Source organism: Hermetia illucens, chromosome 4, assembly GCF_905115235.1.
Source record: "Hermetia illucens chromosome 4, iHerIll2.2.curated.20191125, whole genome shotgun sequence".
Lineage (NCBI taxonomy): Eukaryota > Metazoa > Arthropoda > Insecta > Diptera > Stratiomyidae > Hermetia > Hermetia illucens.
In genome coordinates this window covers 83,590,126-83,614,907 of record NC_051852.1, presented here as the reverse complement: position 1 = coordinate 83,614,907, position 24,782 = coordinate 83,590,126, and the positions used below count along the sequence as shown (strand labels likewise).

General features: G+C 38.7%; 1 protein-coding gene across 2 annotated transcripts in view; it reads left to right on the top strand.

Moving 5' to 3' along the window:
* The window catches only part of LOC119655581 (dehydrogenase/reductase SDR family member on chromosome X), a 50,831-nt gene extending 27,874 nt beyond the window's left edge, over nt 1-22,957 (top strand). For both annotated transcript variants that reach the window (XM_038061521.1, XM_038061522.1), the window contains exons 4-7: nt 21,631-21,804; nt 21,899-22,106; nt 22,177-22,375; nt 22,501-22,957. In XM_038061521.1, the coding sequence (XP_037917449.1) occupies nt 21,631-21,804; nt 21,899-22,106; nt 22,177-22,375; nt 22,501-22,698 (779 nt within the window). In that variant the 3' untranslated portion in view covers nt 22,699-22,957. The remainder of the gene's footprint in view (nt 1-21,630; nt 21,805-21,898; nt 22,107-22,176; nt 22,376-22,500) is intronic.
* Nucleotides 22,958-24,782: the final 1,825 nt, after the last annotated feature.

Below are 24,782 nucleotides of genomic sequence, written 5' to 3'. Positions count from 1 at the left end.
ATTCAGCGACTGAGCTAAACTGCCGCCCATTTGCATAAACCCCTTCTGGATAGTATTCCCCAAAGGTTTTCGATTGGGTTTATGTCGGGACTACGGGAGGGCCACTCCATTATTTTTATGTTTTTAGAATCTAGGTAAGATTTTGTGAATCGGGAAGCATGGACGGCGGCGTTATCTTGTTGGAAAATAAAATCTATGTTATTTTTCTCGTCTAAATATGGGACAAGAATAACCTCTAACAAATCGGTGTAAATGTCTGAGTTCATTTTTGTGGGTACTATCCCAAGACGAAGTTTTCCATGATAGGAGAAAGCACCCCAAATCATTAAACTTCCACCACCAAAGTTTCTGCTCATACGCGGAGGGTTATCTTTTCGTAGGTCGTGCCAGTAACAACTAAACCCATCGGGGCCATCTAAATTGAATTTCTTTTCATCAGAAAAGATAACTGTTTTCCATTCATCTTCCCATTTCATATGTTTCCGTGCAAAATCTAACCGGGCGGTTTTATGGCACTGTGTTAGGTGCGGAGCTTTCGCGGGTTTCTTGTATTTTAAATTGATATCGGCCTGCAAAATTTGCTGAACACGCCTCTTTTTGATGGGAAGATTCAGTTTGGAAACAACTTCAGCCGGACTTAATTTATTTTTCGTCGCTTCATCCTTAATTTATGTGATGAGCCTGTTTCCAACTTTTTTGTTTCCTTTCGGGTGCTTTCGGGCGGCGTATTTTTCCCCTAATTTGAAAAAATTTCGGATAACATTTAATGATCTGCCGATTTCCTTTGCTATAGCTCGCATACTGCATCCCAGATTCTTCATAGTGGCTGCTTTTACTCGTTCTGTTTCAGTTAATACTTTTCCACGTGGCATACTGTTGTTGCTATATAAAACAATAATATAAGACTATGGATTTTAACCTATATAACATTAAACAATACTATTACTAATAACACATCTTTTTTTGTACGAAAAGCCCCCTCTAAACAACACACTATACATTTTTTTTCGTATGCACTTATAGAAATTGCGCAGTTGAAAACGGATTTTCACCATAAAAACATAGAAATTAGCACAACTAATCAGCTGATCACATTGCAAATGTCAAAACGCCTTCCCAGCAAACCCGAGAACAGATATTAATGCAAGTGGTCATGATACAGCAAGCGTTCTTTGTGCCTTCCTTGAAAATTATTAAAAATGCCATAGCACCTATAGAAATTGCGCTCACTGTAGTTGCTGCATACTCAATATGTTTCTTGAAATTAAGCATTTTGCATTTTCACTGTTGTTTCTGTGAGAAGGTTCTTGTTGATTAGAATTACCTCTGTTTTATTTTCAACAAGTGATAGGCCGGATTTTTTTACCACACTGTCTCGAGAATTTTGTATATTTTTTAGTAGTAAAAATAAATGCAATGTTGTCATTCTTTTTATGTTATTATTGGGGGCTTAACTTATAAGATAAAATCTCAAATCAATGAATTTGATAATCGTTTGTATTCTTTTTCTTGCGGTCAAAGTGTGCTTCTTTAAAAAAAGATTGGTTGCTGGTAGGAAACACATCCCCATTTGTAGCAATCTGACATCAAAAATTTGTTCTGTGTATACTAAACATTAAAATTGCGTCTATTTTTAAATGAAAATCCGGAGTAAAAATCAAAAGTTATTAACGGAAATGCATAGTGGCGGTGGTTCGGCCGAGAACTACTGATGTATAGAATAACGTGTAAAAATGTCAGCTCGATTGGTTCAAAAGAATTTTATTTGTGCTTCCCACCAATTGAAAAAATATGATTTCGAGAAAAACACGTTTAAATTTTTCAGTATGTATTCAAGCCAACATGGTACTTGCTATTCTATTTCGAATTTCGATCTGAAATTTCTGCAGCATACTCCTAACATATTCTGTTTCTAAAAACCGTAACATAGGAAATTTCAAAATTTTCCATTAACATTTTACGAATAACATACTCAAAGAATTAAAGTGAGGAAAATATCCAAATACTTCTATTTTGAATTTTCGCGCAACCCCTCTTAGTCCGATGCGGACATACGCTTTTATCGAAACTACATTTTTCAAGTTGGCCGAACTCAATGCTCGAACAAATTTCGACGGATTGACTTGAAATTTTGACTGCATATTTATATAATGACATTCTGCATTGATGTACAAAGAATTTTTACAATACATTACATAGTTTCTTCAATAAATAATTTTCGCCTGATGTGGTAATATAAGACAGAATTCTGGAAAGTGGAAAGAGGCAATCCAACTATTACTAACAAAGATATAGAAGGTCAAAGTTTGTATTCCACGTGAATCCATTATACTCCACGACTTTTGTGACGTCATCATCATATAAAGTGAACTCACATGAACGCGGGGTCCATTTGAATTTTCCTCAATGGATGGACAGATAAATGGATTGCCCAAGCATACTTCGCGAGTTTTTTGTGTTAAAATTTTCTTTGTAGGATTTGCCTCTCATAAACCTTTTGTTTTAAAACACTCCAACCATTTTCTATTGAGTTGATATCAGGAGACTTGGATGACCAAGGAAAAACGGCGATGTTGCGCCTGGACAAAAACCCCTTGACAGATTTCTTGGCATGATGCATTACCTTGCATAAAGATTGTAGAATCTCCATTTGCTTTCATTCCTTGTTTAAATGGCAGAGGACCACCGTTTACAATCTTTAAATATTCTTGCTGAATCTTACTGCCTTTCACAAAGTGCAAGGGTCCAGGACTTTTGTTCACCATCCACACCATCCCTGAAAGAGGGTGTTTAAGAGTTATTTAAAAGCAGTAAGGGCGGTTTCTCTTCATCCTCATTGAATGGAAACAAACTGGTGCCTTAAAAGTGGATTCACCACTAAACCATAATTATCCGCAGCAAGTTTTTGTAATAGCGAAAACTTGAAAACTTATTTTCATTCAAGTCTTACCTTTTCCCAGTCAGTTACAGTGAATTTTTCGTACTGCTTTTCGAAGTTCAAATGGATTTTTTTCATTATCTCTTATGAATTTCGGCCTTTTTGTGATACGTTATGAGGTTAGACCAAATCTAACACATCGACGCTTCAATGTTTCAATGGACAAAAAGACCCCACTAGTCGCCAATTTTTTCAGACTTTCTTTAAAGTTGCTTTACCGTTCTCCAACAATTTTTGCATTTGCCCTAATAGTTCGGCCGTAGACGTGGTTGCTCCCTTTCTCCTCTATGGATATATTTAACATATGCAGAAACTATACTCACACTTACCCCTTGTAATCGGACAATTTCTCCTTCTCCTTTTTTCCTTCCTGGAAAATTAGCTTTTCTGCCTATATTGTCAATTGCACGATTTTACCACCAAAAGAAAAGGCACATATTTTATGTGGTTTACCTTTAAAACTGTTAAAATCGGTTGATTTAATAATTGATCTTAAGGATGTCAAACATTTTGTAATGATGTCAAACATTTTCACAATAAAAATCGACGGTTTTACCAATGTAAAATAAAGCTACAAACCACGACACGCAAGGATGCTCTTTTTCTATTCAGAAGCACTTTTCAGAGTAAACCAAAACATAACGGTACTTTTTCTAGTATCAGGGAGAGTACAGAAGTGGGCAAATAAGAAGCTGCAGCAGCTGTTAAAAAAATATATTTATAAAACTATATACACTAAATTTCATAGTTGGATAGTTGCATTGAAATCAGCAATGTTATTAATTAGTGCAGCCCACCATCTATTGAATGGTTGTCTTAGCTGGAAGCAGTGTAAGTGCAAACCTGGCGCTTTTAAAACAGTAAATCATAACCTTGTTGGGTTTTAAATTAAACAAAAATAGAGCAAAATGCCACCTGCAGCCGGTTTCGGTCACGTTGCTGCTCAAGGTAAAGGTCCGAGGCAGCGTTTGATGAGACCGCCTCCAACCTGTGATTGGAACCAACCAACCACAAAAGTTTTTTACGGGTAGTATCGCATCTAGTTAGATGTAAATCTATGTTAGTCCCAGCAGTATTCAACTTTTGTACTTAATCTGTAAATATGTATGTTTTGCTCTATGCAGCAATGTGGAAATATTCAGATGAGCACTATCGATTTACATAGGTAGATGCGTATATATATATATGTACACATCAGTAAACATTAATAGACAATAGTATTTGTTTATAATAAAAATCGTTGGCGCAACAATCCATGTTGGATCAGGGCCTTGAAGTGTGTTAGAGCCCTTCATTCAAGACCGTAACGGTACACTACAGTACACTGTAGGAGGCAATGTGGTCAGCATCGCGCTCGATATATTTGTTTAGGATGATTTTAATATTTATGTCTTCCATATGTACATATATCTGAAAGTTTGGAAATACATATATGAAAGAATTATTTTGCATTTTAGCTAAGAAAAGGTAAGATAAACGCAAACCTTTATACCTGGAGTAACCAGCTTCTGGTCTTACTACTTATTAGACTGAAACACGCAAGTGTGCATCTACGGAACACTACAGAGGAGCTGCGCTTAGGTGCGGACTTGCACGGTAAAATGTCGTCACCTTTCTTTCGGCTTGGGATAACTATATCCTCATAACTCTCTATGGCCAATTCGATTCCTACTTCTTCCTTTATTAAATGTTCCCATAAACAATAAGTCAAACATAGTTCCGCACTTTTTTCAATCAAAGTGTCAAAATTGAATTTTCAGTGATACAAATCTTCTATTGCCACACACTTTTATCGATAATAACCCGATGCTACACGTACTAACATTCAGTTAAAATATATCACAAAATTTCAGTAATTTAGTTTGTTGCCAGGCTGATTTTTTTAAATTTAGTGGATCGACCCTTCTATTGAAATTATGTAAGGACAAGGTAAAATCTTTGTGATATAAAGCGTTTTAGGCGGTTTTATTTGAAATTGTCTAATATATCATATCTCAAAAAGAAAATTATCCTGGAATACCTTAAAAACTATTTATTTTCAAATTGTTTAGTAATAGTATACTCATACCGGTAAAATCTGTCACCACCTCTTCCAATCAAGAGGTAGAACCTAGCAAAAGTACCGAATTTCTTGAAAAAAATGTTGAATTGGTTGCAAAAAGTAATAGTTTGAATAAAAAACTATAATACTAAAATATCAGAGGAGAAAAATCACTGAAGCCGCTAAAAAAAATAAAAGGGTTGATTGACAAATGTCGGTACAACAACTGGGCTTTGAATACACAAACAAATTTGTTTTACTCGTTTTTTCTTCACTAGGGATGTCATGACGCAACAGCTTTCTTTTATGGTCAGAGGTGAAAGTTTTCAAAAGACGCTACTCCGCCTGGTTATACAAGTCTATAAGATTAACACCAACTAAAACCATTCTCATTTTCCTCCCGCCCCTATCCGCATGTGATCTTCTTGCAATACTCCACAGTATGTTTTCAGTCACTATGTTGTGTGTAAAAGTTGCACCCCTTAACCATAAGGTGCTCATCCCAGTGATTAACGTCCCTTTCATATATTGTGATTGCAGCTCCCTGCTAACTTTTCTTCTCACTTTTTTTATGACTATCTGACTCAAATATGCTAAACTTATTTCGCTAGAGAAAATGACGGATTCCCAATGTTCATAATCGAATTGTTCATTTCGTTTTGAAAAATTTATGCGACTTACATGATTCTTTGAATTTACAATGGGGTTGCGCACGTTGCGACTATGGTAACCAGCATTTTATTAGCACACGTCGTGACCATCCCGACCGTGTTTTTCGCCACTTCGCCCGAATTTTTGTATCTTTCTGTAACTTTTTTACAATATAGTGATTTCAATTTAATATTTTTGCAATTGCTCTCTAAAAAGTAAGTATTACTTTTTTATTAAGGTTTTTTGTAGAATAAAGCCTTACGGTTTACTGTCTGTCTGTCTGCCCCTCCGTCTGTCCGTCCGTCTGCCTGTCTGTCACACGCATTTTTCTCGGAAACGGTTATAGCAATTGAAACCAAATTCGGTGGAAAGATGGGAACTATGAACGCTCGCGCATACAATGAGTTACATCATTCTACGTCGAATTTAAGGGGAGTCCCAATACATGCAAAACGATGGTTTAATTTTTTTTTCATCAATTAGTCATGGCATCTCTTGAAAAGGTGGGGAGTTCGGGGCCGAAAGTGATCATTTCTTTCAAGGACCCATTCACAGAAACTGACCAACCGAAAATCTGAAAAAAATCAACATATCGTGCCTAGGTTCCAAAATACACTCCTGCTTTATGCAGATGACGTTTTCCTAGCGTCTAATAGCAAAAATAATCTCGAGCAACTTGCCCAAAAATGGAATTACCGAATGTGAATATAACTGAGTTTTTAACAATCGTTCTCCATGAAATGGCACAATTGCTGCCAACGGCAGTAACCTGCCCAGAACTGAGCGATTTAAATATCTCAGATTAATGCTATCAGCCAATGGAGGACTACATTATGTAATTGCTTCACGCATTAATGCGGCCTGGATGAAGTGGCATTCCACAAGTGGTGTCCTTTGTGATCGACGTATCACCGAATCGAAAATTTCCCGCAATGTCGTCCGTCCTGTCGCCCTCTACGGTTCTGAGTGTTGACTGACTATAAAAGACAATGAACAGCGTCTTGCGGTAATTGAAATAAAGATGTTGCGTTGGATTACTGGCGTGAAACGTTTTGATCACATCCGAAATGAGGATATCTACGGTCGATATGGGATTGCACCGATCGTGGAAAAGTCACGTAATTCACCCTAATGAGAATTCACTTGCCAATATTAGTTTGAACATCGAAGTGGATGGTAAGCGATCGAAAGGCCGGCCAAAACAATGTCGCACTTGCGAACGAGATAAAAGCTGAAAAAAAGAGAATGCGTGTATCTGTTGAATAAAATATAATTTATAATAATACATAGAACATTACTATATTTTTTAGTAATTGACTGCAAAATCCCCCTTAAGTTTATACTAGAATCACAGCAGCAATGTAAGCTATAATATATGCATATTTTATGTGCTAGATTCTAATGCGACAAATGTCCACTCAAGTGTTTTTATATGCGAAATACACAAAACCTTTCATACCTGAAACGTCTAGCTTCAGGTTTCCCGATCTGTTTATTTTTTGATCTCATCAGATAATTCTTTGCTATGTTTTGAAATTGTTTACTTGATCGAGTGCATTTTAGAGAACTTGTCGGTTTATTGTTTCAGATTTCAGAAAATAAAACGGACAGGATCGTCAGGCATTCATTCGCTGTCCCACAGCTTGAGCACAAGTTGATGAATCGCTTAGTGTAATTGGCCACCTCCATATTTAACCAATTTGGCTGTAATTCCATCGGCTCCTGGCGACTTTTAAGCCCATGAATTGCTGAATGTTTTTGAATTATAAGAATGATTTAAGAGGGTTGTGCATGCTTAATATTTTCTTTTGTGAGTAATTGAACATACACTCGATATTCAATTCGATGTGATACTGAAATTTTCTTCGTCCACTAAACCTTCCAATATGATACCTCATCCTAAAATGTCTATTACAGCAATTTTACGAATCTAGGACCAACTTCAAGAAGGTTCGCAGTAAATTTTCAAAATATGATAATAATATTATTAATTTTATTTGAGCAGATATTGTAACGGAGAGTATTTCAGAACCTAGACATCATGTACATGGCCTACCATAAGCTTTTGAGAACGGATCCTTGAAATAATTGATCCTTGCCAGAATACTGTACCGTTCCTAGGTACTACAATTTGCTATATGCTTTGTTGAAAAAAGTGCTGCTCGTGCTACGTGCTCCAATGCAAATTTGGAGAACTTGGGGCTAGCTCATTACCTTGTTTTTAATTTTGTGGTTATTTGGCACTATACTACATACGTATATCATAATCTGATTGGCTCATTGTCATTTCATTGAACCCCTATTGCTTCCCTCTTTTGAATGTTATGTACTTTTGGGAGTTAAATATCCCATTCCTGGATCACAAAGATTCCTTCATTTTGAACCTATTTTGAGAAATGAAATTTTTGCTATTAGGGTTGGCAATTTACTTGTGGTGCTACTCAGTGGTGTTCTATATTTCAGCAGAACAACATATTGTCCCATATGCAGTCCCCATAGAAGTTTTCATTAGCCCCCGCAACATATGCAACACACATATAGTTCTTCAAGGACGCGGTGCGACTTTCCCTTAACAGAATATATATGTGTAATTTTCTGACAAAATGGTGTACCATTTTGAATTTTACTGTCCAGCTATGCATTTTAATCCACCTTATTTTAAGGTTTTGTGTAAAGCAAAACCTTATTAAAATCGGTTTATTGTACGTACGCAAATATGGAGTTGATCGCATCCCAACTTCCCTGACACGCTAACACTCTTCGCACCAGATTTTCTGGTATGAGCACCTCTCCTAAGTTTCCTCTAGGTCCTTCCTTCCTTCCGCAAATCTTTGACAGTGGAAGAATACGTGCTTTGAGTCCTCTGGGACTCCATTGTAGTTTGCACAATCTGGTGAGGTATCTAGTTTAAACTTGTGCAAGGTTGGTTTAGCCCTACCTCTATATCATTTGTTGCGAATGTGGAGAGTGCGGGGGTCGAAAGTGTTCACTATTTTCACGGATCTATTCTCAGAAACTACCCAACCGAATAATCTGAAAAAAAATCAAGAGGCTGCCACTTTATGGTGCCTAGGCTCAGAAAAACCCTCCATACCGATATCTATTCAAAAAAGTTAATAATATATTACTATAACTTATCACGAACTCCGTCGAGCGGAGAAGCGACTTCACAGACGGAAAAAGGAAGCCTGGGAGAACCAACAAGTCTGTGAACTAGAAAAGTACAGGGAGCAACCGCACCAGGCGCGGAAGTTTTACCAACAAGTCAGCAGGATGAAGCCTTATACACCTCGATGCTCATCCTGCCGAGACAAAGAGGGAAATCTGATTTCCGACAGAATGGGCATATTAGAGCGATGGGTTGAGTACTTTGATGAGCTACTGAACAACCAGAACATCGGCGAGTTGGAGGTCCCGCCAACTGAAGACGACGGACAAATACTGCCACCACCAAGTTTAGGAGAAACAGTCCGTGCAATTCATCGGCTAAAAAATCATAAGTCGCCAGGAGCCGATGGAATTACAGCCGAATTGGTTAAATATGGAGGCGACCAGTTACACCAAGTGGTTCATCAACTTGTGCTCAAGGTATGGGACAGCGAATCAATGCCTGACGATTGGCAGCGAGGCATAATCTGTCTCATACATAAAAAGGGAGATATCACACAGTGCAGCAATTATAGAGGTATCACGTTGCTGAGTACCATCCATAAGATATTCTCCACTATCTTGCTAGGCCGGATAGCCCCATACGCCCAGAACATCATTGGCCCATACCAAAGAGGCTTCACTCCAGGCAAATCAGCAACAGATCAGATTTTCTCTCTGCGGCAAGCGATGGAAAAACTGTTGGAATATGGACAACAGTTGCACCATCTGTTCATCGACTTTAAAGCCGCCTATGATAGCATAGCCAGGGTAAAACTGTACACGGCCATGAGGGAATTCGGTATCCCGACGAAATTAATAAGACTGACTAGGCTGACCCTGACCAATGTGCGAGGCCAGATAAAAGCAGCAGGATCACTCTCAAGACCATTTGACATCAACAACGGTCTACGACAAGGGGATGCGCTATCATGCGTCCTCTTTAACCTGGCCCTCGAGAAGGTGATCCGTGATGCTGAGGTAAATGCAAGAGGTACGATCCTCTTCAAGTCCACCCAACTACTGGCCTATGCTGACGATATCGACATCATGGGAAGAACCACCCGAGACGTTCAAACTGCCTTCATCCAGATCGAGCAGGCGGCGCGAGATCTTGGGCTGCACATCAATGAAGGCAAGACAAAATACATGGTGGCAACGTCAGCACCGAAGACGAATCAACCAACAACATCAAACCGCACTGGTCAAACACGAGCACGAACAAGAATAAGGATAGGGGAATACAACTTTGAGACCGTTGACAATTTCTCCTATCTAGGGTCGAAAATCACAACCGATAACAACTACGATGATGAAATCCGCGCACGGTTGTTGTCAGCCAACAGAGCCTACTTCAGCTTACAAAGACTGTTCCGCTCGAAACGTCTCACCATAGGGTCAAAGCTCTTACTGTACAAGACTATGATCTTGCCAGTCCTCATGTATTCCTCGGAAACTTGGGTTCTTAGCAAGAAAAATTGCGAACTCTTGGCCGCGTTCGAGAGAAGAATCCTCCGAAGAATTTTTGGCCCCCTACATGAGGATGGACGATTCCGTAGCCTACACAATGACGAAATCTATGAGCGATACCATGACCGTCCGGTTGTGGATAAAATCCGGCTCAATAGGTTACGGTGGGCGGGTCACTTAATCCGTATGGATGAAGATGATCCCACCCGGAAAGTCTATAAGGGCAATATCTATGGTAGGAAAAGAAGACGAGGCAGACCCTGCCTAAGATGGAGCGATGGCGTGGGCCAGGACGCCAGACAGCTTTTAGGGATATCGAATTGGTGGACCTCGGCGCAAAACCGGGATGTCTGGAGTTCCTTATTAAGGCAGGCCTAGACCGGATACCGGTTGTTGCGCCGTTGATGATGATGATGATAATTTTTAGTAGTTTAGTAGTTGACTTAGAATCGTGAACTTTCGCAGTAATATAGGCTATAGCATAGACCATGATCCTACCAAGTACTATCACTAAAAAGTTATAATAGGTCGCTTCTGTGCAAATTCAAGATTTTGAATGTCAGTATCAAAGTCAGTAAATACACAAAACCTTTGATACCTGAAGCGTCCAGCTTAACACTTGTTTTTAAGTCAGTCATTTCATAATTTCAGGCTTTCTCCTTCGCTTTAGTTTCTGCCATCTGTGTCTTCTGAATTTTAGTTTCATTATTGTTATTGTACTTTTCAAACGTGGTGGCAGCATGCTCATTTGATTGGCTAAAATCTCTTACTATAAAGTATGTTCTATTTTGGATTAGCTTCTGTCGCAGCCTTTAGAAACAATTTAAGAAGCGCTAGTTCATTGAACTGATTGTATGTCTATCTGTCTGTCTGTCGCATTTTTCTTAGAAACAGTTATACCGATTAACATCTAATTTAGTGGGAAGGTGAGAACTGTGAACAACCATGCATACAGGGAGTTACATCTTTCTACGTGGAATTTAGGAGGGGTTCTCCACACATGCAAATGAGGGGAGCAACTTTTTTTTCACCGAATATACTTGTGGTCACTTAGTTATCAAATAAAAGTTCTTGATTAGTACTCTACAAAGCCGATCACAGTTTTGACATATAATGCACAAGTCGGGAGAGCGGGAACTGAAAAAACACCATTTCTTTCACTGACGATTCTCAGCTACCACTACACGGTGCCTAGACTCAAAAATACCCGACATCTGTTCAAATAAACTTAGTAATAGTATATTTCTATAATTTGTAGCAGTTGACCGTAAAACCTCCTTCAGTTCATCCTAGAATGATGAAGTTTGTCGCAATATAAGCTATAATATAATCCTACCAAGAATAATGAAAACCGCGCCGCTTTCAGTTCTGACTGCTTGATAGTGATCGCAAGTTAGTTACGTATACGCCGGAAAACGATAATACTTCATTCGCATTAGAAAAAGCAAATTCTTTCCTAAATCTTGAAAAAGGACACTTCTATAAAAAACCAAACATAATAATAATAATAAAGCAATTCATCTATCGTCTATCATATACGTCAAAGTCCTGAGTAATGTGAATAATAAAAACTGCCAATACAAAAGTTTATGAAAAATAATGTTAATTGAATAAAATTACAAAAAACCACCAAATCGATAGAAGAATTAGCCACCAAATCGATAGAAGAATTAGCAACGTACCGGAAAACTCCCACGATAAACAAATTATTGAGTATTATCATCTGTAAATATTCAACCACGTGAATGGATAAAGTTCGAGCACTTCACGCGGATATTATGGTAATTTGAGCTGCCAAGAATAGAAACAGCCGAGACAGTGAACATCTTGATATTTAAGGAGGTTCAAATAAAATATAAACAAAAAACATCTACTTTTGGGCTCTATTTACAGATTTGTAAAAATATTAAATTTCATTTCCATATGGCAGTTCAATTAAAATATCCTATCTCAAATATTATTAAAGAAATAACAATTGTTGCTTTATTGATCTGCTGGATCATTTGTAGTTGCTTTACCTGGAAATTTAATGTTAAGTTAGAGACTGTATATGGAAGCTTTAACTGGGAGAATTCATATGTACGCAATGAGATGTAGCCTGTGGAAGAAAATCTGTCTGTCACAGGCAATATTGTCAAAAACGGTTCTACTTTTTAAAACTCCATTTGGGTAAAAGTTTGGAATTGTGAATCCCCAAGCATGCAATGAATTATGTCGTTTTACGTCCATTTTATGGGAAGAGGATATATACAAACGCGAGGTGTAAAATTTTTTTCACTGGATTTAGTCATGTGGAATAGATATCATATGAAAAGTTTCAATCGGTACTTTACGAATTATACTATATATAATTGTTTATTACTTTTAAAGTGGAAGATTGCGAGGGTTAACAAGTCCCCAAATGGCTTTCAACCGAAAAATCTGAAAAAAGCATAATGCTATCTGTATACGGTACAAAGTTTACTGTATTTTGTAAATTTACTGCAAAGTCAAAAAAATTTTATTACATAGGCAACTATATGGATATGCAAGGATCGCAAGAAACAGTATTATTTAAGCTCAGTTTCAAAACATGAGGGTGAGCGTGCCAGTACTATCACCGAGTTACTTGAGGATCATCATATCCATTTCATTTCACCACGTTCGAATCCATGTTCGCCATGGATGTTTGCGTTTGCCATTGTGTTGTTCTGCTACTGTATCAGATGGAATAGCGAGAATTTTGGTTGTATAGCCATTTATTTTCACCCCAACTATTTGCCCTTTTTTTCCAAATCAAGGCCCATTTAAATCAGAGCAATGGCTTTTCCCTGGGTTCGAATCGTGGGGGACATGGATTTTTGCGTGCGTCTTGTTAATTGTCTCACCGCTGCAAGCTTTTCACTTGTATAACTTTACGTTTAAGAATAGTCTCATTGAAAATGAAATGAGAAATTACAAAAAAAACAATGGAAATACTCTACTCCACGAGTACACAGTTCACCTCCAAATTTTTAAACATGTTTTCTGTTAAAAAAAGAATATAAGAATATATGTATACTTTAAATTTCAGGAAAAAGTTTTCATGGAGTAAAATTTTCCCTATTGTCATTTTCGTCAATTTTTTGGGCGAAAAAAAATATCATCATCAACGGCGCAACAACCGGTATCCGGTCTAGACCTGCCTTAATAAGCAACTCCAGACATCCCGGTTTTGCGCCGTGGTCCACCAATTCGATATCCCTAAAAGCTGCCTGGCGTCCTGACCCACGCCATCGCTCCATCTTAGGCAGGGTCTGTCTCGTCTTCTTTTTCTACCATAGATATTGCCCTTATAGACTTTCTGGGCTGGATCATCCTCATTCATACGGAATAAGTGACCCAACCGTAACCTATTGAGCCGGATTTTATCCACAACCGGTCATGGTATCGCTCATAGATTTCGTCATTGTGTAGGCTACGGAATCGTCCATCCTCATGTAGGGGGCCAAAAATTCTTCGGAGGATTCTTCTCTCGAACGCGGCCAAGGGTTCGCAATTTTTCTTGCTAAGAATCCAAGTTTCCGAGAAATACATGAGGACTGGCAAGATCATAGTCTTGTGCAGTAAGAGCTTTGACCCTATGGTGAGACGTTTCGAGCGGAACAGTCTTTGTAAGCTGGAATAGGCCCTGTTGGCTGACAATAACCGTGCATGGATTTCATCATCGTATTTGTTATCGGTTGTGATTTTCGACCCTAGATAGGAGAAATTGTCAACGGTCTCAAAGTTGTATTCTCCTATCCTTATTCTTCTTCGTGTTTGACCAGTGCGGTTTGATGTTGTTGGTTGATTCGTCTTCGGTGCTGACGTTGCCACCATATATTTTGTCTTGCCTTCATTGATGTGCAGCTCAAGATCTCGCAGCGCCTGCTCGATCTGGATGAAGGCAGTTTGTACGTCTCGGGTGATTCTTCCCATGATGTCGATATCGTCAGCATAGGCCAGTAGTTGGGTGGACCTGAAGAGGATCGTACCTCTTGCATTTACCTCGGCATCACGGATCAGTTTCTCGAGGGCCAGGTTAAAGAGGACGCATGATAGCGCATCCCCTTGTCGTAGATCGTTGTTGATGTCGAATGGTCTTGACAGAGATCCTGCTGCTTTTATCTGGCCTCGCACATTGATCAGGGTCAGCCTAGTCAGTCTTATTAATTTCGTCGGGATATCGAATTCTCTCATGGCCGTGTAGTTTTACCCTGGCTATGCTATCATAGGCTGTAAAGTCGATGAACAGATGGTGTAACTGTTGCCCATATTCCAACAGTTTTTCCATCGCTTACTGCAGAGAGAAAATCTGATCTGTTGCTGATTTGCCTGGAGTGAAGACTCTTTGGAATGGGCCAATGATGTTCTGAGCGTAGGGGGCTATCCGGCCTAGCAAGATAGTGAAGAATATCTTATAGATGGTACCCAGCAACGTGATACTTCTATAATTGCTGCACTGTGTGATATCTCCCTTTTTATGTATGAGACAGATAATGCCTCGTTGCCAATCGTCAGGCATTGATTGGCTATCCCATACCTTGAGCACAAGTTGATGAACCACTTGGTGTAACTGGTCGCCTCCTTATTTAACCAATTCGACTGTAATTCCACCGGCTCCTGGCGACTTACGATTTGTAAGCCGATGAATTGCACGGACTGTTTCTCCTAAACTTGGTGGTGGCAGTATTTGTCCGTCGTCTTCAGTTGGCGGAACCTCCAACTCGCCGATGTTCTGGTTGTTCAGTAGCTCATCAAAGTACTCAACCCATCGCTCCAAAATGCCCATTCTGTCGGAAATCAGATTTCCCACTTTGTCTCGGCAGGATGAGCATCGAGGTGAATAAGGCTTCATCCTGCTGACTTGTTGGTAAAACTTCCGCGCCTGGTGCGGTTGCTCCCTGTACTTTTCTAATTCACGGACTTGTTGGTTCTCCCAGGCTTCCTTTTTCCGTCTGTAAAGTCGCTTCTCCGCTCGACGGAGTTCGTGATAAGTCTCTGCGCGTGCCCGCGTTCTTTGAGAATACAACATTACTCGGTAGCCCCCAAATGGCTTTCAACCGAAAAATCTTTAAAAAAGCGTAACGCTATCTGTATACGGTACCAAGTTTACTGTATTTTGTGAATTTATTGCAAAGTCAAAAAAATTTTATTACATACGGATATGCCGTTCGTACGCAGGTGTGATCGGAAGACGGAAGTGGCAGAATAGGTCTCAAATTAAGAAGGGCAGCAATTTCATTGCGGGCTACACCATAAAGTCGAATGCACTCTCCCAAGATGGCCAACGAGTGGAGCGCCGACACTTGGCGCAAAACAGTAGAGAAGGAGTGCAGGGATCGAAAGAAACAGTATTATTTAAGTTCAGTTTCAAAACATGAAGGTGAGCGTGCCAGCGCTATCACCGAGTTACTTGAGGATCATCATATCCATTTCATTTCACCACGTGCGAATCCATGTTCGCCATGGATGTTTGCGTTTGCCATTGTGTTGTTCTGCTACTATAGGCTGATCGCTTGTGAAGCATTAAGTGTGATGATAAAGAAATTGAAACACAGTGTCATCAAAAGTAACGAATACGAAGAAGAAACTATCATATACGAGTATCGCGTGCGAATCTCTTGTTGCTATGATTGCCTGTTTTTTGGACTAGAAAATAATTTCAGGTGCATTTGCCACATATGTCGCATCAGTCTAGTGATAAGTAATATTTGGTAATATCGACTGCCGAGTGTTAATATTTGTTGTTGATGATATGGCATGATAATCGTAACGGAAAGGGATATTTGTGATATCACTTTATAATACTAGTTTAAAAAATAAAGATATATGACACTACCTAATCAAATGATGTTTTACGCAGGTCTCCCTCTCTCAAAAAAAAACCGGTGAGGGGGGAACGCCTGGAGCACATTTTTAAAAACCGTCAACGATGGCAAGTAAGCACGGTGCCCCACAAACGCAGGCAATTTGGTGCAACAACTTGATAGTAGTGTTGGCATTGAAAACACTGTACTTCCAGATTCTAGACAAAACAGTGAACTCGAGATTAGTGCTAATATTGAGCCAAACGACATCAAATTCGATGCCCCATTTGCATCACCAGAAATAATGCTACTCACGGATACACATATAAACAGCGAGAATCTTGGTTGTATAACCATTTATTTTCACCCCAACTATTTGCCCTTTTTTCAAAATCAAGGCCCATTTAACACAGAGCAATGCCATTGCCCTGGGTACGAATCGTGGGCGACATGGATGTCTGTGTGCGTCTTGTTAATTGTCTCACTGCTGCAAGCTTTTCACTTGTACTACTTTAATTGAAGAATAGTCTCATTGAAAATCAAATGAGAAATTACAAAAAAAAAACAATGGAAATACTCTACTCCACGAGTAAACAGGTGAACGTGCTCGACATTTTTAAACATCTTTTCCGTTAAAAAAAGAATATACTTCTAATCTTTATGTTATATACAATTTTCTTCTCTATCTTATATAGAATTAGATGTATACTTTAAATTTCTGGAAAAACGTTCCCATGAAGTAGCCATTTTCGTCAATTTTTTGGGCGATAAAAAATGTGCTTAAAGTAATTTTTCCATTTTATTGTGTTGTTAGAAAACAATTGCCCGAGAAGCTGAAGCCCTATATCGTTAAAAGCTCTAGTCAGATTATCACGCAGTCCAATCCCGTAACACAAACCTCCTTGCAAAAAGGAAGGGTACCGGACGTCCACAGAAATCAACTGAGACCCAGACTTGTCTTATTTATGTTGTTTTATGTTGCTTTCCAACCCACTCAGAAGCTATTAACATCGGAAAAAAGCTGTTATGCCAGAATTCGATTCGCGAAAGAGCACTTTGACTTTGTTGTCAAATACTGGACCGCCGTATGTTATGATTCGGTTAATCCAAATTTATGCTCTTGTAGAAAACATTAGAACGTCAATTTCCACCTGTCGGCGGTCAAATATGGAGACAGAGACAGATCTATCGTGGTGTAATAACTGTAGCCAAATACTGTACTTTATTATTGTATCTATGCTACCTCAATCTCGCGACAAATTGGTCAACGATTGGATGTTTATCATCATCATCAACGGCGCAACAACCGGTATCCAGTCTAGGCCTGCCTTAATAAGGAACTCCAGACATCCCGGTTTTGCGCCGAGGTCCACCAGTTCGATATCCCTAAAAGCTGTCTGGCGTCCTAACCTACGCCACCGCTCCATCTCAGGCAGGGTCTGAATCATCTTCTTTTCCTACCATAGATATTGCCCTTATAGACTTTCCGGGCTGGATCATCCTCATCCATACGGAATAAGTGACCCCACCGTAACCTATTGAGCCGGATTTTAACCACAACTTGACGATCATGGAATCGCTCATAGATTTCGTCGTCATACATATAGACTACGGAATCGTCCATCCTCATGTAGGTGGCCAAAAATTCTTGGATGTTTATACACGACAATAATGCGAAGTTGGCGGCTCGAATGGCGAAGATTTGGCTGGCTAACAACCATGTAAACGTGCACTGATGGCTTGCACAATCCCCTGACTTGAATCCCATCGAACTTCGTTGGGAAATCGATGACAAAATGATCAGGGAACGTAATTACACAAAAAATACTGAATTATACACCGGCAATGAGTAAGAATGAGCGGGACTTCCAATGGATCTGATTTTTTGATTTGTTGACTCCTGACTGATTGCGAAACGATATGCGAGCTTTCAATTCGCATACTTGTTCAAAAAAAACTCGTATTTTAAATGAGTGAACGTGTTTTTTGGCCCAAAATATTGATGAAAGCGGCAAGAATGGAAGTGGTTACTTTATGACAACTTTTTTCAAAAACTTAAATTACTAAACCAAATATAAACAGATTAAAAATGTTTTGTTCGTGAACGAAAAACATCTTTAAAAACTTTGAGCACATTTTCCGCCACGTGCTCAAGATAGAAGAGCAAGCAAGCAGATGTCATCAGCGTTATCAAAATCTACTGATCGATCGAATGATTTCCCTTTTCAAGCCGTGATCTAATCCAGGTATTTGTTGCGGGTCAGGTGAAACAAAGTACCACCAATGAGAACTAAAAAAATGCTAAAATGAATTTGTTTTCCCCTGCAAATGCACAGGCACATACCATTCGGTTGCGAAATGTCACTTAGCGCAAGGAACTTAATGTAAGACTAATTAAGAGATTAGCATATAAATAGATGGCACGTCCGTCTGTATTATGCTATGTTCCTTGCGTTAAGTGGCATTTCATTGTGCGCATTGTAAGTGCGATCTAAACCATTACATTATTTTGAATGGCGTTGTGTGTTTTGTGCGATATATTAAGTGCACCGTCAATACGGCCTAACCTGGGCCGGGATTTCTCAGTCAATTCAATCTCGCATCTATTCATTTGGTCCTAATTTGGATCTAATCCAGCAAGAATACAAAAACACGGTGTCGTAGAAGAAATTATATTACTCTCCATAATCGCACTATCTTGCTTCGTTCAGGACCTGGGCCTGGCCGGTATCACTGAAATTGTCCGTATTGCGTTGCCAGTGTGTGAATAGTGCGTAAATAACGTTTCATTAGCATTTAGTTGTTTCCGAAATTGCAGACAGATACCCCATTCCACAATTCTACGTTAGCTCGGCCAGGATCTACTTTTATATTATTTGCGTAACTATTAGGTTGTTGAAATGGCCGTTTTGGTACTAAAATTTGAAACGACTGTAAAGCTTACAAAAATTTATTTATTTAATCAAAATAGGTGCCAGTCGATTGAAAACACTTCTCACAGCGAGATTCAAGAGCATGTATGCCAGTTTCGTAGAAGTCTAACTGTCGGGTGTTGATAAATTCGTGGAAGGCAATTTTGACAGCCTCTTTGTTCCTAAATTGTTTTTCCGCCAAAACATGATCCAAATGCTTAAAAAAGTGGTAGTCGGTTGGCGAAAGGTCCGGTGAATATAGTGGATGAGGCAGAGTCTCATACTACAATTCGTTCAACTTTTGAACCGTTGTTCTGGAAACATGAGGTCGTGCATTGTCGTGAAGGAATATCGTTTCTCCAGGTGCCAAAAAAGAATAGCGGATACCTCCAGCTGTACACCACCAAACAGTCGCCATTACCTTCTTCGGATGGAAGCTCGGTTTCGGCATATGCTTCGGTGGCTCATCAGCATCTAGCCATTGTGCTGATCGGCGACGATTGTCGGATAATATCCACTTTTCATCACATGTCACTATTCTGTGCAAAAAGGAATCGCTTCTGTTGTGGGAGACTGAAGAACTGCAAATTTTCATTCGAAGCGCCATGTAAGAGCACGGAACCCATTTGTCAAGCTTTTTCACCTTTCCAAGTTGTTGTAAGTGGCGCGAAGCTATCGAACAGTGTACGCCCAGTTTCTCTGCAATGTCTCACACAGATTGACGTGTGCCGGATTAGGCTAGCAAACGCAGCTCGTCGTTGTCAATCGATGGTCGTGGATGTCCACGTGGCTCATTTTGAAGGTTTACGTCGCCTGACCGGAATTTTTCGAAACACCACCGTGTACCGCATCAACTCCAAATGCACTGTTAATGTTCCTGGTCCGCTGCTTTATGACCGAGTTTTAACTCATACAGAAAAAGTATACGTTCTTGGCTCTTTTCCTTTTTCTTTTTTATTCACTGTTAGCACATCGATAGTCAAAACAGAAATGACTCCTTGATTAAATGTAGGAGTATTTATACTTTATTATCCGACACCAACAACGCCAACTGGTGGTGGTTTGATAAACCAAAATCGCAACTAACTTCACTTGATTGCCAAATCAGCCATTTCATATGCAACAACCTAATAAATATAATAGATTGTTGTTTTAATAAATTTAATACATTTGGTATTCCCTCTCATATCTTGAGGGATTTTTTATTAATAATCTGCTTATTTGTTTTTTATTCACAAATAATTGACAAATCGAATTATTGTTAACACATATTTTCTTATATATTTGGTTGGGGAAAAAGAAATGTCGTATTTGCGACCGAAATTTGACGCTTTATTCAACACACTTAAAATTATCCGATGTAGGTCAAATATACGCCGTTTTGTTCGCAAACTTGTTGCCATTTAGAAGGCAACTTCATTATCGCCTTCTAATAACCCCCCCACCCCCCACCCTCCTTATTTGCAAAAAATTCAGACAGCCAGTTTTCGTAACCCCCCTTTGAGGGTTAGTATGACCCGATGCGAAAAGTACAATACAAGATATGTGTAAGTATCGCCATCTGTTGACAAAATACGACATTTCTTTTCTTTTTCCCCAACCCAACATTTCAATTAAAATTAATATTGCAATTAAAATATTACTTATTTTTAGTGATATACCTCTCTTTATTTATATTTATTTACTGAACATATTTTAATTTGTATTTCGCTGCGGAAGTCCGCTCGCAATGACGAATGGCAATAGACTGATCCTCTTTCTCCACTAACATCGAAAAACCATTTTTACATATTTTCCTCATAAAGATCCTACCAATCTCTAATATTCTTATATTGTCAACCCAGTCTTTATTACTGTTAAATATTTCTTCCAATAGTTGGCACGCTTGCAACTCCATTTTTGGAGTTATCACTGTGCTACTCACTTTGAAACTTGCTTCTCCATTCGTTCCCAAGTTTTTCACTCTTCTGGAGGGGAGTAGTGGCTACTTTCCTATCGAGATTATATTATTCTATGTACATACTTTTCAAATCTGCATTTAACAAGTAAACGGTTGCTAAATATTTTTAGCAAGGGAAAATAATAATCACAGAAATCAAAACAAATAAATATAATCAATTTAAAAAAAAAAAAAACAAATAAAGTTATTGGTACAAATCGAGAAGCAATAATTTCTTTGGAGAAATAAATGGACCATATAGAATTGAAGGTCGATGCCGTGTCTACTTCTTCATCTTCATTCAGAGCTTAGCATTTTTACTCGTTATTATAAATCTAGTTGGTTCCGGATTTCCTCCTTACTATAGGAAAAACTTAAACCTCGAATTCCCTCCCTTAGAAATGAAAAATAAATTGATAATTAGATAGTCGTATACATATATTTTTCTCCCGTGTCATCTATGTAATTCAGTTATTCCGTTAACAGCTGAAATAGGAATAAATCAAGTGTTTTCAGGAGCCCAACCTTGACAAATTTACTGTCCGCTTCAAGCCAGTAACGTTTGTTGAATAATAATTTGGTGGAAGCAATATCAAACCGCAAATAGAATTTACGACTCTTAGTATGCGCGCTAGCACAAAAATACAGTTGGACAGCAGTTTTCATGCGCTAGTATCTCTCACTTATATAATGGAGTAATAAGTTTCATTCTTTATTTGCAGGAGTTAGGAACCCAAAAAAAGCCGAAGCGAGCGTGTCGGAGATTGTTGACCTATCAAAAACCAAAGGAAGACTAATTTGTGAAAAATTAGACGTTGGTAGCTTTGCGTCAGTTAGAGAATTTGCTAAATCAGTTCAAGCTAAATTCAGTAAAATTGATATTCTCCTAAACAATGGTAAGACTTTAAGTGAAGACTTTACTATTCAGTTTAAAATTATTCTTTATATAAATGATCGGTTTGCCATCTATATACATATATATTTTTCCAGCTGGTATTATGTTTGCACCTTATGAGCTGACCGAAGACGGTTATGAATCCCATTTTGCTACAAACTACCTTGGGCACTTCCTACTTACCCATTTGCTATTGAATCAACTGAAAGCTGCCGGCAAGGAAGGTAGGAATTCTCGGATTGTTAACGTATCATCGATTGTTCATCTTGTCGGTCGCATAAATTATAACGACATCAATGGAAGGTATTATGGCTGTATTGTTGGACCATTCAAATTTAAAATAATTGGATTGTTTCCGTTTTTGTTTTACCAGTAATAATTATTATCCTGCGACAGCTTACAATCAAAGTAAACTAGCTCAGGTATTATTCACAAAACATCTTAACAATATCCTCAGAGAAGAAGGGGCACATGTTCAAGTTCATGCAGTCCACCCCGGAGTAGTGGATACTGACTTGTTCGTACATTCCAGTACTACTGCGGTACCAGGTCTGAAACGGATTTTCTTTAAGGTAAACTTGTTTGATGCTCCGTGAATCTTTTGTAAGATTTTTTTCGAATTAACATTTTCTCCCATTACGTTTCATTGTCAACTTAATGTTATGCATGGGGGAATTCCTATTTGTGGCTATTACAGACACCGGAGCAAGGTTCACGATGCGTGGTCTATGCTGCTATTGCTCCAAAGTTGGAAGGCAAAGGCGGTTCTTATTTGAGTAATTGCGTAAGAGCTAAGGTTCATCCAGCTACAACAGATTACCAACGCTGCGAAAGATTGTTCAAATTTAGCTGCGACTTACTTAATATCGAGAAATTTGGCTCAGTAGGAAAGTAATTTTGTCTCAATTAGGCGTATAAATGTATATTCTCAATGATTTTAGTAGTACTTGAACGGTAGTGATGTAAGTTGGTCAGTAGAACACTATATTATTATAATTAGTGCGTAAGTTTTATACACTGTTGAAGATGTTGTTGTCTCAATTATATCGAATAACTACTTTACTTGGTATACTTCACTAAATTATTACGAATACCTTTGTTAAATACAATGGGAATAATTTTTATAATAAAACTTCTTATTTTATATGGATCAATTGAAATTATCTCTTTTCGTATCCAACAGGAACTTTTTCGCTTTGTTCTCTCTTTATATTATACAACATTGATTCAGAGGAAGGATGGAAATCTGCCATATTCATTTAGTGTTCATCTTTTATTTCAATCGTGCCCCTCTGTCCTCAATCTGTGACAATAAAACTGAGACAAAATATGAACTCTATATCTCTCACTTATTTAGTATCCGAAATGTGCAATGAGATAAGGTGAAAATTATGTAATTACATAGAAGCTGTGGAAGGGGTTTAGTTAAACGTGTAGGACGAGCATGGTAACACGCAATTAGTAGACGTACTAACTTGTTGCCATAGGTTGCAATCCTACACAAATGAGAAAATTAGGAATGGATCTTGACGAAGATCTTCCAAAATCCATGTGTGTGTGAAAACAGGTTTGGCTTGAAATCCTTCCACTTGTCCAGTTTTGCGCTTTAAAGTAGATAAGATAAGGAAGGATCTCAGTCAAAGATACGCCAAGAAATGGTTATTAGATAGAAAGTAAGTTGATAAAAAAAAGATCTTGGTGGGATAGATACGATGCGGGTACGGAAAATTTTAAAACAATGAAATCGAGTTTACACTAGAGGTAGAAAAGGATGGGGACCTACCCTTTCTAGATCTGAATATCGTCAATTCTAGCGGGAAGCTTAAGTTCGTGATATACCGTAAGCCTACAGCAACGCAGAGAACGATACCAGAAACTTCGCACCATACATTTCCCCAAAAGATGGCAGCCTATAATTGCAAGATCCATCGACTGATCACACACCCTCTTTCGGAATACGGCTTCAATAAGGAACGACAGCATGTTATTGACACCGCTATTAACAATGGCTGTAATCCTCAGACTATTGAGAAGCTGATCGTAAGGAGAATCAAGTAACACAGTAGACATGCCTATCCAACACTATTCTCGCAGCAATAAAGAAACAACCACAAGATGAATAAGTATCCCGTATTCCTACCTATTTAACAACATCAGAAATTGGATCAAAAGTTTCAACTGGAAGTCGTAGGTTCGAGTCGATCGCGGAATTTATTAGGAAACGTCAACGATCCTTTTGCAGCGGAGAAAAAAAGCGGGATCCATCGAATAACGTGCAGCGACTGTAATGAGACATAGGACAGACTAAATGCCTGATGACGACTAGATTTAATGAATACATCAAAGAAGCGGTAAGTAGTGTTCGCAAGTAATAGTCGTGCATAAGATCATCAGTGGCAGCGCACATAATCAAAGAAGCCCATACAATTCAACAGCTCTTGCGTCATACAAACCGAAGGACAACGTTGGACCATTGGAATAGTTTAGAAATTTTGAAAGAAGACGCGCCGCGGTTATTAAACACAGATTCAGGTAACTGCCCCTCAAAATTAATAAGACTGTCCGCGTTAATTAACAAGTAGTTAGGTTGATAGTTTAAAAAAAATTTTAAAAGTAATTTAAGTAATTAACAATATCAATTATTTTTAGTAGCTTTGTACTGATGAAAGGGGTAAGTTACTCTCGAAATATATACATATACGCTCTCCACATCGCGAAACTACGGCAGTAAAACGACACATGCTCTGCATTCTTTCGGTATACCACTACATGTAATACAATTCGGCGAATCATGCAGCCCAAAACGATGCCTATGCTGTCTGTAGCAACCATCGTGTATGCTGTCTGTAGCAACCATCGTGTTCCGTGAGAAAGCGGGTAATATGGTAATTAGTCTCTCCATTTTTCCGCTCAAACCACGTTAGTATTAAGTCTGTAAGCCCTCCGCTCCTTATCTCCTGCTTCGATGTACCATCTGTG